This window comes from Meriones unguiculatus, chromosome 11 (genome assembly GCF_030254825.1).
Source record: "Meriones unguiculatus strain TT.TT164.6M chromosome 11, Bangor_MerUng_6.1, whole genome shotgun sequence".
In the NCBI taxonomy this organism is placed as follows: Eukaryota; Metazoa; Chordata; class Mammalia; order Rodentia; family Muridae; genus Meriones; species Meriones unguiculatus.
This window is the reverse complement of record NC_083359.1, coordinates 47057042-47074747: the sequence shown is the minus strand read 5'-3', so window position 1 is coordinate 47074747 and position 17706 is coordinate 47057042. Positions and strand designations below refer to the sequence as shown.

The 17706-nt window shown below is 42.3% G+C and overlaps 1 protein-coding gene across 2 annotated transcripts in view; it reads left to right on the top strand.

The window, feature by feature from the left end:
* Window positions 1-17706, top strand: part of Grin2a (glutamate ionotropic receptor NMDA type subunit 2A) — a 420942-nt gene that overhangs the window by 325121 nt on the left and 78115 nt on the right. For both annotated transcript variants that reach the window (XM_060364161.1, XM_060364162.1), the window contains exons 6-9: window positions 3551-3719; window positions 3824-3977; window positions 8975-9100; window positions 13078-13307. In XM_060364161.1, coding sequence (XP_060220144.1) covers window positions 3551-3719; window positions 3824-3977; window positions 8975-9100; window positions 13078-13307 — 679 coding nt within the window. The remainder of the gene's footprint in view (window positions 1-3550; window positions 3720-3823; window positions 3978-8974; window positions 9101-13077; window positions 13308-17706) is intronic.

Below are 17706 nucleotides of genomic sequence, written 5' to 3'. Positions count from 1 at the left end.
GGCCAAATGGAAGAAGAGGCATCAGTGTGTGATGCCATTTCCAGGAGAAAGAAAGATGATCTAATCAGGGTACATGTGTCAAAGCTACATATACAGACAGAAAATGGTGACTGGGCTTGCCATTAACTGAGTATACCTAGGCTGTCTTTATTGTTTTTAAGTTTACCTTAAACCCTCTTTCTGAGTATTTGGTAGGGGAGAAGCAGGTACTTACTTACTATAATTTTACATTGACCCCATCAATCATAATATGCAATTGTATGCAGATGTGCCTTCTAGCAGGAGGGTCAGGGAAGATCATGGAAGATTGCTTAGGTTCTAGGCTGAAACAGGGAAGTTACCATGATGCCCCTGGCCACAGGAAGCCCCATTATTGAGTAGAAGTTTGGGATAGGATCAGGTGTAAAGGTTAAAACAGTGAGTCCAGTGAGGCTATCCAAAACCTGGAAATAAAGAAAAAAGATGCCATCTGCCACCCGCTCCATCATCCAAGTTGTATTGCCAAGCATAGCTACCTTTCTGCATAGAGACCCTGACAGACGTCTCTGAGCCTGATGTATGTATGTCCAATTATATGAAGAATGCATATGCACTAGAAAACATGAAGGAATATCTCAAAAATATGTGAAAGAAAAATATCCCATCAAATACAGCTACCTTTTCTATTCCATTGTTTTTCTGGATGGTTATTTTGTAGCGATTTGATATTATGTAGCTATGCTTATGTTTGCCTTTCTTTGTACCATGCCTTTTCATGAGGCATGTAAACCTTTTCCTATTTTGATTTTGTATTTCCATAAACAGTATTTTGATGCTTAGCTAACAATTCACTGTGTACAAAGTAGAGGTTTCCAGGAGAGAAGGTATTTCATGGCTGTGGGACTTGCCTGCAGGTCTGAGCTAATAGGATGCTATAGTGCAAGGTAGAATTAGAGTAAAGACCTTCTGGTGAGATGCTCTGGAAGCAAGTTTCTGAGACCATAGTGCTTCCTTTGGTTGTTGAAGGGCATGAATGGATGTTATTAGACTCTTGCCTGCTGGGTGAGTATAGTCAGATAGCTGTAAAGTAGAGAGAACAGAGCCTTGGGTCACCTTCCTGATGGCAATGTTTTATGGATATTTTTTTGCCTATGTATGTGTGTGAGGTGTGGTATGGCGTGGTATGGCATGGTGTGATGTGGTGTGGTGTGGTGTGTGTGGTGTGGTGCATGTGTGTGTGTGAGGTGTGTGTGTGTGTGTGTGTGTGGTGTGGTGTGTGTGTGTGTGTGGTGTGGTGTGTGTGGTGTGGTGTGTGTGTGTGTGGTGTGGTGTGTGTGGTGTGGTGTGTGTGGTGTGGTGTGTGTGGTGTGGTGTGTGTGTGTGGTGTGTGTGTGTGTGGTGTGTGTGGTGTGGTGTGTGTGTGTGGTGTGGTGTGTGTGTGTGTGGTGTGTGTGGTGTGGTGTGTGTGTGTGTGGTGTGTGTGGTGTGGTGTGTGTGGTGTGGTGTGTGTGTGTGGTGTGTGTGTGTGTGGTGTGTGTGGTGTGGTGTGTGTGTGTGTGGTGTGTGTGGTGTGGTGTGTGTGTGTGTGGTGTGTGGTGTGGTGTGTGTGTGTGTGTGTGGTGTGTGTGGTGTGGTGTGTGTGGTGTGGTGTGTGTGGTGTGGTGTGTGTGTATGTGGTGTGTGTGGTGTGGTGTGTGTGGTGTGGTGTGTGTGGTGTGGTGTGTGTGTGTGGTGTGATGTGGTGTGGTGTGTGTGGTGTGGTGTGTGTGTGTGTGGTGTGTGTGGTGTGGTGTGTGTGGTGTGGTGTGTGTGGTGTGGTGTGTGTGAGTGGTGTGATGTGGTGTGGTGTGTGTGGTGTGGTGTGTGTGTGTGTGGTGTGTGTGGTGTGGTGTGTGTGGTGTGGTGTGTGTGTGTGGTGTGTGTGTGTGGTGTGATGTGGTGTGGTGTGGTGTGTGTGTGTGTGGTGTGGTGTGTGTGAGATGTGTGTGTGTGTGTGAGGTGTGTGTGTGTGTGAGGTGTGTGTGTGTGTGTGTGTGAGGTGTGTGTGTGTGAGGTGTGTGTGTGTGTGTGTGAGGTGTGTGTGTGTGTGTGTGTGTGTGTGTGAGGTGTGTGGGTGTGTGTGTGTGTGTGTAGTCAAATGTACAGCATGCATATGTGTATGTACGTGTGTATGTATACTTGTAGAGGCCTAAAGTTGTAATCAGGTATGTTTCTCAATTATTCTCTACTTTATTTATTGAGGCCAGGTCTCTTATTGAACCCAGAATTCACCAGTTCTTCCTAGTTTGCCTAGCTGGTTTCTGACCCCTGCCTCAGGTGTGCCTGGCTTTTATGTGGGTGCTGGGATCTGAACTCTGATCCTTTTATTTGTGCAGCACATACTTTATGCACTGAGCCATCTCCCAGGTTTTGCTGTGTCTTCCCAGGAGTTTTCCTACCCTGAGGTGTTGTCTTTATATTTCATGCCATACATTTACACAGAAAGAATGTTACTAATAACCCCTTGCTTGATTAGCAGCCCTGTCAAGAGGCACAATCCACAGCCTTAGAACAAGAGAAAATTTCATTGTCTTGACTCTAATGTACTTTCTTAGGTGCCCTTGTTTCTCCCTTTAGCTCTACAAAGTCATAAACATGAAAATGCAGGAAAACCACAGTCTCCTGGAGGATTTCAAATTTTCTGCTCCATTTTCCATAAGATTTTTTTTCTTTTAAAAGGTTCATTTTAGATCAATTGATAATACCATGGTCTAAGAAATTTTATGTGTTCAAAATTCTTTAAAAAAAGTAAGGGTGGGTAACTTTCTTCTGGTAATGAGAATGTGAGCCAAACCAAATTTAGAGAAATGAGCTAACAGCACTTATCAGAGTGCCTAGTCAATAGGCACCCACCAATGAAGATCAGCTGTTACAAGGAAGCAGTTTTAAGGCTTGAAGTTGTAGCTCGGCCGGTAGAGGGCTTGCCTAGCCTGCAGTAGCCTGTAATTTTGACACTAAAGAGGTAGAGATGCGGGAATCAGAAGTTCAAAATCATCCTTTGCTACATAAGGAGTAGTCTGAGGCCAGGCTGGGATACAGAAAACCCTGTTTCACAAAACAAGAAGGTCAGGAGGTAGCTTCATGGATAAAACTGGATGACATGAAAGCACAAAGGCCTGAGTTTGAATGCTCAGCACCCATGCCAAAAGCTGGGTGAGAATGGCTGTGTGTGCTGTAACACCAGCATTGGTCAGGGCATGGAAAGGGGCATACCCTGAGCGATTGTTGGCTAGCCAGCTTAGCTGAAATGTCAAGTGCTTAGGTTCAGTGAGAAACCCTATTTCAAGACAACAAAGTGGAGAGTAAGAGAAGACATGTGGTATTCTCCTCTAACCACTGCATGTGTGCTAACACCCCCCCACCTACCCACATACCCCCTCCACACACACCCCGACACCACTTCCAACATTTCTTTCACAACTCACTTTCCCTTTATGAGCTTCAACATCTCATCTAAAAATAGAAAGTGTATGTGGCCAAGAGCACAACCTTCCAAGAGTAACTTCCTGTGATCCTGGCGTTTTCTTGGCAGCAACTCAACCAATGAAGGGATGAATGTGAAGAAGTGCTGCAAGGGATTCTGCATTGACATCCTGAAGAAGCTGTCCAGGACTGTGAAGTTCACCTATGACCTCTACCTGGTGACCAATGGGAAGCATGGAAAAAAGGTTAACAATGTGTGGAATGGAATGATAGGTGAAGTAAGTCATCTTTGCTACCTCTAGGTTCTCATCCCAACAGAGGGCCTCAGGGTCCAGTGGTGGTGTAAAGAGAGGATGAAGGCAATGTTCTTTCTTCTATCCAGGTGGTGTATCAACGAGCAGTCATGGCTGTGGGCTCACTCACCATCAATGAGGAGCGTTCTGAAGTGGTGGACTTCTCAGTGCCCTTTGTGGAGACAGGAATCAGTGTTATGGTCTCCAGGAGCAATGGCACTGTCTCCCCTTCTGCTTTCCTTGGTATGTGAACTTCATAGTAATGATTGCTTGCCTGCAAAAAACCATAGGTATTCTGGGCTGACAAGATACTCAGTTGTTAAAGAGCTTGCTGTGTAAAAGTGAGGACCTGAGTTTGTCCCCCAGGTCTCAGGTGGAAAAGCTGGGAGTGGTGATGCACATCTATAACCAGAGCTCGGGGAGAAATAAAGAACGCTAGCCTGAGAGTCCTCATCTAAAACAAAACAGCTAGCAACACATGACGAGTGGCCTCTGAGACTGACCTTTAGTGACCCCCCACATACAAACACAAATGAAATTATAAATGTTCTGCTTTAGTTGCTTGAAAAATAGGACCAAGCTGGACCTTGTTTGGCTTCATTTGACCACAGATGTACATTCTGAAGTCTGAACTCATCCAGCTAAAAGCCACCCTATCCTATTCCCCCTGCTCACATTTGTTCATTTATCTTTAGCATGGGCATTTTTTGATAAGTTCCATCAAGTGATTAGATACGATCTTGATTATATAGAATATAAAAAACATTGCTAAAATCATGAAAACATTTAAAAATTAAATAAGCTTGTCTGTCCACAGACAATTTAAAAAAGCCCATAGACCTTTATTCACCATCTACCCACACCTACTTTCCATTTCACTCATCACTTATTTACTAGAGGTAATGAAAACTGCCCAATGATTTATTCCAGTACTGTAATAAACAAAAATAGTGTGAGGAATCTACACTGATTGAGAATTAATGGACTAATTTTAAAGTGTGGCTATTTTTTATGCTATATCTATGTATCTTTTATGCTATATTGTAAAACAGGAAATTCTTTCAACTTTCCTTTTAACCATTTCATAAATGTGTTTACATGAAAGATAATTGGGGTGAAGTTTTCTACCACCCCCATATAAATGGGTTTGCCTATATTTGGGAAGGTGAAGAAAGACCTTTGTTTCAGGAGGAAAGATGCATGAGCAAGGGAAATGGTTTTATTAAGGTCAAGTAAACTTATATTTTTTTCTAGAGACAGGAAAACAGCATTAAAGAAAATTATAAAAGCTGGAGAAATAGCTCAGTGGTTAAGAGCACTTGTTTGTCTGCTCCTGCAGAAGACCTGGGCTTAGTTCCCAACACTCACAGGGTCTGTAACTCCAGTTGCAGAGAATCTGATGCCCTCTTCTGAATCCATGGGCACTGCATGCACACACACATACATATTGAATAAACAAACAAAGAAGCAAATAAATAAATAACTGCAAATTCAAACCGACTTGTGGATACCAACTTCAACCCACAGTTTTACTCGCCTTGGCCTTCATTTATGTCACACCAGCAGCCAGCATCACGGCCACGCCACTTCCCCTTGAGTGCAGTGTTGACTAAGAGCAGTGTGGGAGACTGCCTTAATTGCAGCAGCATATGCAAGGACTGTTTTTACTTCTGATAATCCAATTAAACTGTTGAAATCCTTGCCATTCACTGCATTTGGTTTTTGTACTCATTACTTCAGGTTTTTTTTTTTTTTTTACAACCTTTGTTGGTCTAATAACGAGCTCGGGAAAGACATATCTTGTTATGTTCTCCCCTTTGTCCTTGTGTTTGACATGGATTCTGAGATCCATATCTTGAAGGAGCCTCATTACACGAGAAAAAAATGCATCTGGCTCATCCTTACAGCAGTGCAGACTCTTGGTCATTCTGAGACAGACTGTAGGCATTTAGCTTCCTCTGCTCATTTTTCCTGCATTGCCCACCAGACCATTTAACACAACCCAGTTGCCCTGGGGGTAAAAAAAAGATGGGGGAGGACTGAACCCATTCAATAAAGCAGGAAGAAGTGAGTCCTTTTTCATGAAATGCCCATGTCCCTGAACCAGATAGAACTATTTTTCCAGTACAATCAGAGACAAAGACTATCAAGTGGCTGTCTCATAAAAATGGGTCGCTGATATTGAATCTGGCCTCAACCCAGTTTCTGTAGATATTTTATCTTACCTGCATCTGTAGAATATTTCCATAAAAAGTCAACTCTTTTGCCAAATTTAACACCCCTTCTTCATACTGTCTCTTTAAGAATAAATTAAATTGTGTGGAAGGGAGCTGCTTTCACAGCTGTTTTCATGAGACAAGACAAGCTTAATATCTTTCCTGGTCACCAAATTACATCCTTGTCTCTCTGATTGTCTGTGCACCCTGTATTTACAACCCTGTCAGACTGACTGTGCACCTCTTGTTTCCAGACATCATGTGCAGTTTTTGAAAGTCATAATGAGCCAAGCTAAGCTACATTTTTCCATCATGGGCTCAGCCATGCGGAGTGAGTGTTTAACTCAAAATGTGATTGTGTTGGTCTGTGTTATTTCCTATTCTTTTTCCTCCACATACTCATTAACTTACATGGGAAAAGGCCGGTCAGGTAATACTGCTGAGGTTTTGTTCAAAACCGTAACCAGCGGATCTTCAAGGACAGAGATGACGTCTTTTATAATATTGCCATCCATTTAATTCTAAAAACTTGCTGAGCAGGTTAGATTCTTTGATCCATACAAATGCTAACCTGGAGTCTCCCACATAGCCACTCCTCCATGGATGAATGTTGAATCTGTTTTAAACCATCAGACGATATAACTCAAAGCTATTTAAGATGTTTCTGGGTCACTCTTCAGATGCTGTTGACTAGTTCACTTATATTTGTTCTCTCTCTCTCTCTCTCTCTCTCTCTCTCTCTCTCTCTCTCTCTGTGTGTGTGTGTGTGTGTGTGTGTTGTCTGCAAGTAGCAGGACACAAACAGGTACTTCATCTATTAAAATAAGAGCACTGGGTCAATAAGATGGCTTACCACCAAGCCTAGCCACTGAGTTCAGTCCCAGGGACCCATTGGGTGGGAAGAGAGAACTGATTTCTACAAGTTGTCTGATAACCTACACAAGTGTCCCATGGCATGTATGCACACATGCATGCACACTTGCGTACACACACACACACTAAATAAATAAATAAAAACTTGATAATATTTAAAAACAAACTCCTCAAGGAGAACTTTTGATCTCTGAGGCATGACCACAAGCCTTGAGACTAATGATGTCACATTCAAGTGAGAAAACATTTTGATCACTTTTCTGACAGTATGTTAGTGCCTAGTATATATTCTGCCAAACAAATCTGCTTCAGGCTTAAAAATTCTGCCACATGAACAGAATGCAGTAGTGATTTAACACTAATTTTTTTTTATGATGTTATCAGGTCTTACAAAGAAATGTCTGTTAATTAGTAAGTGTGCTTTTAATAACTGGGGGTGCTTTTTCAGCACTGTGAGCAGCACATCACCCTTATCATTTCTGGTTTTAATTGTGGGATCTGTCATTTCATCCCCTATGTGGTGTATGTATGTAGCATTTAAAAAGCAATGCAGAAGGCTTTCCCCAGGAAGACTCGTGCACTTTTCATGTACCCCAAGCAAGACAGGCTCTGCCATTAGTACATCCTACTTGCAGAATTACTTTAGCATCTTTATTCTTGATGATTAAATACTTTTTTGATTTCCCAATTATCCCTGTACTTATCTTCCATCTTGGATGCACCTCATTACAGTGATTCCAGGAACGTAATGTTATTTATTACTTAGGCTGAAATCAGCTAAGACAAATTTCAGTTGCGTCTTGATTCCTTGAGCTCATTTTTTGTGTTAAACCAGGAAGCTATTCTGTCACCTGTTACCCTTTACCATATTCAAACTATTGTAACTGCATCACAAAACACTTGCTCCGGGCTCTGAATTATCCACTATCATTAAGGCTTAGACACATTACTTCCTTGTTATACATTAAAATCATCTCTCTGGAAATTGCGTGTGTCAGGACCCATAGACTTTATTCTTGACTGATACTACCAAGTTCATAAAACTCAAAAAAACAGTAAAGTGTTTATGATGAAGTGATATGCTTTACTCTCAAAAGTGTTTTCCTCTGGGAAAAAAAAAATGACTTTCAGTTAATTTGTGTCCATGGGTGATATCCTCCCAACCATGTAATAATCTGGAGAGGTAAGTTTTTTTTTTCTGTTAAAATTTCTAACCTAATCCATAACTGCATGATAACACAACTTAATCAGCTAATTTTCCTATTCTCAATCAGGTTAAATGGAAGCGTTCATTTATTTACAGGCTCTCTGACCTTTCTAAAATGTTGTCAGACTTAGAACCTGTGTTCTACACACTTCTGCAAAGGAAGATGCCTGCCTACTGCCCACTCTAATGTACAGTGAAGTACTAAAGTGACTTGTAAAAGAAGCAAACACCTTCTCATCCCAGACTTCATCACCTATGCTCTATAATGATGTCTTATTGAATTATTCCACAACTGTGAGATCTCTGAATGACCTTCTATTATATTTAAGCCCAGTACCCACAGCAGTAAGATTTGTAGGCCACAAGGATCTCATCCCTCTAAGGCAGACGGTGGTAAATTGTGACCTTCTAATATTCTTGTCAATGCCATGGTTTTATAATCCTTTATAACAGGTTATCATTTTCTTGCTACTTCTGAAATTCCCCGCATATGCTCACCACTAGTATATTAAAGTACAAATGAAAGTAAAAATTAAAACCACGCATTTGTAGAGTCTATCTATTTGGGTCTGGCTCTTTGGGTCTCCTCTGTTTTGGTTTTTTAGATGGTTCTGTGATTATGCAGCCTGTTTATTTGCAGTCTAACAATTTCCTTCTCATCTTATCATTCTTTTTTTCTTATATTATCCTTGACCTGGTTTGTATAATGTCACATTCTCATCTCTATTTTTATCATCTTATGTACAGTCATATAAAGTATCTGAAATCATTTCATAAAGAATGGTTTCAAGTATGAATAAAAATGACCAGCTTCTTTTGAATGATCAGATTTGATGAGAGCAAGTGTCTCCATAGCTTGCAGGTGGGTGGATGGAATTCCTGCTGGAAGTGAGGAAGAACTGCCTGACTGACTCTGCACCTATCTCTTATGCCTTCCCCTACAGAACCCTTCAGCGCCTCTGTCTGGGTGATGATGTTTGTGATGCTGCTCATTGTCTCTGCCATTGCCGTCTTTGTTTTTGAATACTTCAGTCCTGTTGGATACAACAGAAACTTAGCCAAAGGGAAAGGTAAGGAAGCCTTCATGAGCCTTGTACACAGTGGATACTTACTGTCTTGGGGCTTACTTACTTACACACTTGGGGCTAGCCCAGTGTGCAACGTGTTGTGCAGGCATGAGGACCTGAGTTCACTTGTCCAGTTCCATGTGAAAACCAGCTGCCATGCTGAGTGGCCATAACCCCCTACTGGAGGTAGAGGAACAGAAACAGGCAGGTTCTGGGGACTGCTTGTTGGTCTCTCCAGCCAGTTCACCAACTCTAGATTCAAAACATTAAGGTGGAGAATGGCAGAGGAAAGATGCTTGGTTTGAACTCAGGCTTTCACATATGCATGTACATGAGCTGTGCATAGCACACACACACACACACACACACACACTCACACCCCACAGATATTTTTAGTTTTAGAGTACTTTACGCCACATAGCAATAGTCTTGGCACACGTTGATATGACAAGTGTGATCTATTTACTTTAACTTAAAACAGGATTTAAGCATGAAACATTTTAATCTTATTATAATTCAAAGTCAATAGTGGTTAGGTAAAAATCATTGATATTCAGTTTGTTGAGAAAAAAAGAGTTGGAGAGTTTCGCAATTCATTTTTAAAATGTAGATCAAAAGAAGTATTAAAATCACAGCAAGTCTCAATTTCAATCTAAGCAAATAAAATGACCTGATAGATTCTACTTGAAGAACATTCTTCAAACTAGTGAATCATATTTGCATTAGTTTGACAACAAATGTGACTATAAAGTGGTATATTTCCTCAGTGTTAAATTCTCCCCTTGATGGCATCTGATTGTCATGTACCATACTTGATAAAAGAAGAATCGGTAGACAGAAAGTACAATTTAAAGGTATTCATTGGTTTTAACTCACTAAGAGGCTTGCTAAGCACATCACATCATTTTGAGTAGATTTCCTTAATGTATGGCACCTCCATAAGTGAAGGTTAGCAGAAAGATGATAACATCATCATTATCAAATTCCTTTCCCCCAAAGTGAAAGTGACGTGAGAACAGAAGTGGAGCTCAGAGCCACCGCACTTGCCTAGCATGTGCAAGGCTTCCCTGTTTGCTACTCCCACCACAAAAACTTGAAGAACTTGGTGCCTCAAATATTCCTCCAGAACAGAACACCCTTTAATTCAAAACATACACTTTTAACTTGAAAGATTTAATACTGGAAGCAGTCAAGAGGTCATAGGAGTTTATTAGTGGCACTGTTCCATTAAAATCTTTCTACCTCTTAGCTGCTGAAGAGCAGTGCACATCATGCTTGCCATCTCCCAAACTTTGAAGGTGTGTTTAAGTGAGGAGTGAATGTGACAGAGCCTTCAACACAGTGGAGGCTGGGTGATTCCTTGTGATGATCACATTAGGCTGAAACAGGACTTTCACCATCAGAGTATGCAGTTGCATGTACATACAATCATTGTATGGACATTTACTGGGTATGTTCTCTGTGCCAAGCCCCATGCAGGCAGGAGACAACAAGGTGAATCAGATGGAGGCAGCCTGACTTTCATGGACTTTAGGACTTAGCTGGAAACACAGTAGAAAATTGCAGACACATGTGATGGTGAGGGATGTGACGCTGCTTTAGACAGGATGCTAAGATGAGGAAGAGAGTATTCAGGATCAGCGATGGTCAGCTGAGATCTAGAGGAAGAATTTAGTTGTGAGAGAAACAGAAAAGAGCATTCAAGTAACAACAGCAGCCAACAGAAAAGTGTGGAGCTGGAAGCCATCCTGACATGTCTAAGAGACAGAAAATGAAACCAAGCCTGATGGCACAGCACTGTCATCTCAGGTACTCTAGGGGCTAAGGCAGAAGTGCAACTTCAAGGTCATCTGGGTTACAAAGCAAGTTCTAGGCTAGTCTGGGCAAGTTTCAACAGATCTTTCAGAAGGGTTGAAGATGCAGCTCAATGGCAGAGTGCTTGCCCAGTACATTCACGGCCCTGGACTCCACTCCCAGCAATGGAAACAAACATAAACAGACAGACAGACAAACAAACAAATGAATGATGGGAGACATGAAGTAAAGAGGGAGATGCGATGGGGTGAATGGGGGTTACCCTTGGGCAGTTTGAGGAGGGGGACTAAGGGATGGATATAATAAAAATACATAGTATACACCTATGAAATTTCAAAGAATAATAAACAAAAAAAGATTAGGGCAGTTTAGACTTTGAGAAAGGGCTATGAGATAGAGACACATTATCACCATCCACATCATGGAGAATAAAACTGATCCGAAGATTATTTTCTACACTGGTTTCTCCCTTGGCCAAAGAATGCAATAGAAGATTATCATGAGAAAGCCATAAAACCCCCAACTAATCTAATATACAACCCTTCCCTCTTCCCTGCTTGCTTCTCATTACATCCAGGGTCTCTGCATCCTGCTCCTGTGCGTGTGACAGCTCAGGAAATGAGAGCTCCTTGTTTTTCTGCAAAATGTTTTCTGTCGCATTTCACTGTACTCTATGGAGTAAGTTACACAGTGCAGCAATGGTTTTCATGAATCAGGAATTCACCAAAGTGCCCCTAGGACCCCATTCTCATCCCCTTATCTCTGATTTCCAAATGGTTGTCACTTCTGGTCAAACCTTCTGTGATTAAGTAGCTGATGAAGTTAGCTAGCTATGATGACTTCAGAGTTCCTGACCTCTTGAGAGTAAGTCCAGAAAATTCATAAAACTAGGCAGAGAGAATCAGGGGAGACAGAATTATAGGGTTTAACTGCTTTCTCCTTCACACGGTTGCACGGTGGGCATTGTGGGGATGTGGGAGCGAGTCTGGCCTCCAATGGAGAAGGATTCTTCTTAAGTCCCTGCCCAGATTCCAGAACTCCCATCCAACAGAACCCACTTCTGCTACTTCATTTATTGTCCACTGGCTAGTTTTGCCAGTGAGGTCTTGTAGATCATTTTGTCATGTCTTCATTTACTTAAATGACATAAAAATTAACCTTTGGCTTAAAAAAGGCTTTTTTCTCTCTCAGAGTGGGTGCGTAAATTGATTTTTCTTCCTGGAATGATATGAAGTCTTGAAAACCCTCACTTGAGCGGTTTACCGTCCTCATATGCCCCATCTCAATAAATTTCCACATATTGTTCTGCCTCCTTAGTTAAGCCTGTCACAAGAACACTTAAGAATCTCAAAAGGGACACAGTGCTGGGAGGAGACAGAGAGTGCAGGGAAGTGATGTGATGTCAGTTCACTCTCTGTGACCGCAATGAAATATCTCCCATCTGTGAAGGATGATGTTGGAAGAATTAGGCTGTATTCTGTTCCTGACTGCCTCCATTTGGAAGGAGTTTGATTTGTATATTGTGCACACTTTACACATGAATTTGAACAGGAGCAATTTCCAGGGACAACTGAATTAGATCCCAAGCATGCTCCTGCCACATTGGTGGCTCTTAGGGACCACCAGTGGTGAACACCTCCCCACCCCCCATGTACATACTTCTGTAGGCTTCCTTTACATTTACTTTATGTATTTTTAATTATTTGAGAATTTCATAAGTGCATGTAATATGTTTTGATCAAACCTACCCCCAATTCTTTTTCCTTCAAGCTCTCCTTTACATTTTTTAAGGAGTTAGGTTTCCCCAAATGGAAATCAAATCCAAATTTAAAAACATGTCCTAGCACCACTTTTCATGGAAACCCCCATTTTGCATAACTATTTTCTTTTTAAGAAATGTGGTAAAATCCAGTTAGATAGAAATGTGAGGAAAATGCTAATTATCTTAAAGCAGAAAAGAAGTTGACTGCAGTAGGATTCTGGGGACAATGGAAGACATCGCCCTGAGATGCTTTTATCTTCTAGCCCTCTAGTGCAACTGGTAACCTCCACAGTTCACACACACACACACACACACACACACACACACACACACACACGCACGCACACGCACAGAGTGTGCACTCTGAGGAATTGCTGTGACTGTTTTTTTCTGCTACTTGCAGCTCCCCATGGGCCTTCTTTTACCATTGGAAAAGCTATATGGCTCCTCTGGGGCCTGGTCTTCAACAATTCTGTGCCTGTTCAGAATCCTAAAGGCACAACCAGCAAGATCATGGTGTCGGTGTGGGCCTTCTTTGCTGTCATCTTTCTGGCCAGTTACACAGCTAACCTGGCTGCCTTCATGATCCAGGAGGAGTTTGTGGACCAAGTGACAGGCCTCAGTGACAAGAAGGTAAGGAGACCTCATTTTCTTGCTGACTGAGGTTTCATTCTAACTGCTCTCTTCAAAAGGGGTGATTTGAGTGTTTAAGGGCCTGTCCTTGGACTCTATAACTCAAAAGTAGGAGTTTTCCCTCGTAGGACGCATATTTATAAAATAAAGCAGACAAGGCATCATAAACCCCACTGCCTGGCTGGATTCCCAATCCCAGCTTCTCTGTGTGGTTGCTTCTCACCTTTATAAGGCCTTAAGGATTCTTCTACTGGGGCTCTGCAGCTCAAGATTACCCTGTAGCACTGGCTGAAACTCATCTCCTCAGGGATTTGATACTGAGGAGGTTGTGATGCCAGGACAAGAAGAAACGCTGGGAGAAGGGTTATAGGCACTTCCTGCCTTTTGTATACATGGCATGCCTTGGATTCCTGGCATATGGCATTTTTAAAAAGTCATCTATAAGTTCTATCCAGAGACACAATTATTTGATCTGTTATTCACTGTACAATCAAGCCAGGCTGGTCAGGGGCACTTCCAAGTCTGTGGAATGAGCATGGAGGTTTCTATCACCCTCTGATTCTTCTTAGGTGCTCTGTGACACCCCACCTCAGTAAGCTGGGCACCAGAGCCCCTGCTTTCCCCATCCTGTACTGAATCCCAGAGAGGGATAGGGGTTTGAGTGACTCTTTAGAAACTGACACAGAGGATGAAGAGAGTTAAAGTGGGTTCGTTCTCCTATTGAAATTTTAGCTCAGGAAACAAATCTCGACTTGCTAAACTCAGCAGTGCTGAGCCTGCATCGTGGCAGAGATTTTCTGTCTCGTGTGTGAGGATAATTTGTCTCTTTATAAAACCTCCCTGTCGCATCTTGTTGACATAAGTCTGCATCTACCCTTTCAGCATTCATCAACAAACTGCTGAGTAGAAAATCAGTCCATGAAAAGCTTTTGCAGCTTATCCATAGCATACACTCTTGGAGAAAGAGGTACACAGTGTCCTAGAAATGGAGAGACAGCGAGAGGTCAAAGATGGAGTCACCTTCGCAAAGGTCACCGAAGAGTGCCTATCCTCTCTTAGAGGACTGCAAAGCTACTCACATAGCTACACTAGATGCCCTTTTGTTCCAACCTCCTCCCATTCACCCCCTCTGTCTTGCTCACCAAAGCTCCCTTCCCCATTCCCTCACACTCCAAGCTCATTTCCAGCCTGGTGCCTTTGGGCTTCCTGGGTCCCCTGTGTTGACCGTTTTTGCCCTCATCTTTTTGTAGTCACTGTTCCTTGAATTTCAGGTTGGAGAGAAATTATCAAGCGTTCAGAGAGATCTTTCCTGGCTACTGGGATGAACTTGGCAGACTGAGTCAGAGCCCTGGAGAAACTATAATTTTTAGTAGGAATAAGTAACAATGAACAAGTAAACATCAGAGAAAAGGGAAGTTTGGAGCAGGGAAGGATCTCAAGGGGTTAAGTTGATAAGGCTAAAATTGCCTCAGGAAGGAGAGGGCTCAGAGTTTGTCAGTCAGTTTGTCTGTCTGTTTCTTTGATTTCTTTTCAGTAATGTGACTGAACTGAGGGTCACTTGCATGCTGCCACTACATCCTCAGACCTCATTTTTCTTTCTGCTTTGAGACTGGGTCTCACTTCATTGCCCATACTGGCTATGAAGTCATTCTGTAGACCAGACAAGCTTTGAACTTGTAGTCTTTCTGCTTCAGTCTCTTGAGTAGTTGGAATTGGAGGCCTGCCCCTCCAGGCTCTGGTAGAAAAGTTCTTTTTATAGCATTAAAGCACCTGGGGAGGGGGTTGCTATCAAAGTATTGGCCAAATTCATAAATGCAAGAATGCTATGTTAGACATGAGTACTCCTCTCTTGAGTCCACTGGAATTTCTTTAGATCTGTGTCCCTAGCACCTTTGCCTACTCTTTGAGTGCACTGCTGATAAGGGCTCATAGCAAGGGCCTTCAACACTGCAACAGTACCACTGAGGTCACTTAAAATCAGTATGAGCAGTACAAAGGCCCAGGTCTCCCTCTCTTTTCAGATGAACAACTGAAGGCAAGCAGACTCTTCAGAATCAGTGACATGGACTTTTCCTCTGTTGGACCAACAGACAGACCCTCATCCAGCCTCCCACCCCCTTTTAACACCCTATCTCCCAGTTTGGTTTACAGTGGAGTCTATCATCACAAGTCATTTTCATCTGAAGTTTTGGCTCATGGTTTAGATTGGAAAATCTAAAGCAAGTGGCATCTACAGGCCACTGAAGTATCACATCTAGAGGCAGAAAAATTATATATCTATTGCCTTTCTACTAGTACTAACTACATCACCTTACCTCACTGCCTGCTGGGACTACTCTGAATCTAGGATTCACCCTTTTGGAGAAGGTCAAAAGATGCTGGAGCTGTGCATGTGCCTTTGTATTTATTAGCTTTCTCTTTCTGTGACAAAACACTGACCAAAAACAACATTTGTAGGAAAAGGTTTATCTGTCACCACAAAAAGCCAAGGCAGGAGCTGGAGGCAGGAACCCAGAGGCAAGAATGGAAGCAGAGACCATGGAGGATGCTTCTAAACTCATGTTTAGTTACCTTCTTATCTACAAGACCTCCTTCTCGGCGTGAAGCAGTGCCTCCTACATTGATTAGCAATTAAGAAAATGCCCCTCAGACATTCCAATCTGAAGGAAGAGATTCCTCAGTTGAGATCTCCCCTTCCAAGGCTTGTCTAGGTTTATGTCAAGTTGAGGAAAACTATGTCAATTTCAAGTTCTTTGAAGTTTCTATAGATACAAGTTATTGAATAGCAATTCAATGACTTCATATGACAGGGTCAAAGATGCAATTCCTAGAGGAAGGGATTGGGGAAGGCAGGAGGGAACTCTACTCTGAATGGGAGACTCTTCCACAAACTCAGTTGAAATCTGTTTTGCCTTCTGTCATGCTCCTGAGAGTGCACATAGAGGTCAGAGGTCAAATGCAAATTATCTTCCTCAGTGACTCTCCATATAATGCTTTTCAAACAAGACCTCTTATAGAACCAGGATCTCACTCTTTGGAGTAGACTGGCTTGACTAAGTTCAGCAAGCCCCTGGGATCACTGTTTCCAGCCCCTTCTCCCTTCCCCAGTCCTAGGGTTATAGGTGTACGCCTTCACATTCAACTCTTTCATGGGTGCTGGGAATTCAAATTCAGACCCTCAAGTTTGTGCAGTGGATATCTTACCTACCAAGCCATTTCCAGAGCTCCTTTGTTTCTATTTTCAAAGACAAAGAAAACAAAATCCCTTGCATTATGGTTTGGAGTCTAAATAATTTGACTGCTTTCGAGAAAACAAATTTAAAGCACCAATCTTGTGGCTGACCTTCTCTGGCTTGGAAGCACTCAGTAGCAGATGCTGCATCCCCATGGGACCCAGCTCAGCTCCCATGTGCAGAGTGTTGAATGCAAGCTGATAGCTCCTTTAATTAAATGTGTGATGCAATTCGATAAGGAGAAAATTTCTGGGTAAATAATATAAATGCTCCTAGAAGATTAAGGGCAGCTACATTAGGCAAGTTTGCAAAATGTAAATCTGTATTGAATCAATTTGTTTTAATATGGTACATGGGGGTTGTTTTTGCTTTGTTGTTTTAATCATGAATACCTGCGTGACCGCTCAGGTTTGAGAGTCTTTTAAACTAGTGCTTGCTGTGAAAGAAACACATTTGAAGCCCATGGTGTGTTCAGATAAACGTGAGCAGACATAACAAGTAGGCGGATCTGAAAGAAGCTTCCAGAGACCTTAATAAAGGAAATCTGGGATGTTGGTGAGGACCCTTTCAAAAATGCCGAGAACCACACTGACAAGTAAATCCACTTCTCAGAGGCAGATTATCTTGTTTGGGATCACGTAGACCTGAGTTCAAATCCTGACCTGGCCTCTGATGGTCAGAGGACGTCCCATATCTTATTATTTTCAGCACTTGATTTCTGGACAAAGGAATATGGGAATTATGCTCTGGCAAGGTGGGTGTGAGGATTAGGGATAATCTTCTCACCATGTGTGGTAGATTACTTACATGTTACTTCCTCCTTCCCACTTCCTCTTTGCACTCCTCCGTCCTCCCTGTTCTCTTTTCTTCTCCTACTTCTTGTCATTGTCATCACTACTCATTCAAACTGTTCCACTTCCGGAGCCTGGAAAGTTATTTTACAGAGTTGGACTCTGCAACTACCCATGCAGGGATTTAGGCTGGACTCAGGTAGGGGAGCTCCCTACCTGTGTGTTCTTCTCACAGTCATGGTGCCTTGAGGTAGCTCACAGTCCAGATAAGGAAACCTCTGACCAATCTTTCCTTTGCTGAAGACAACATTTGTTTGGTCTCCCCTCGAGAAGCATGTGGTATGTGCTACAGAGATAGTTTGGCTGTTAAGGGTC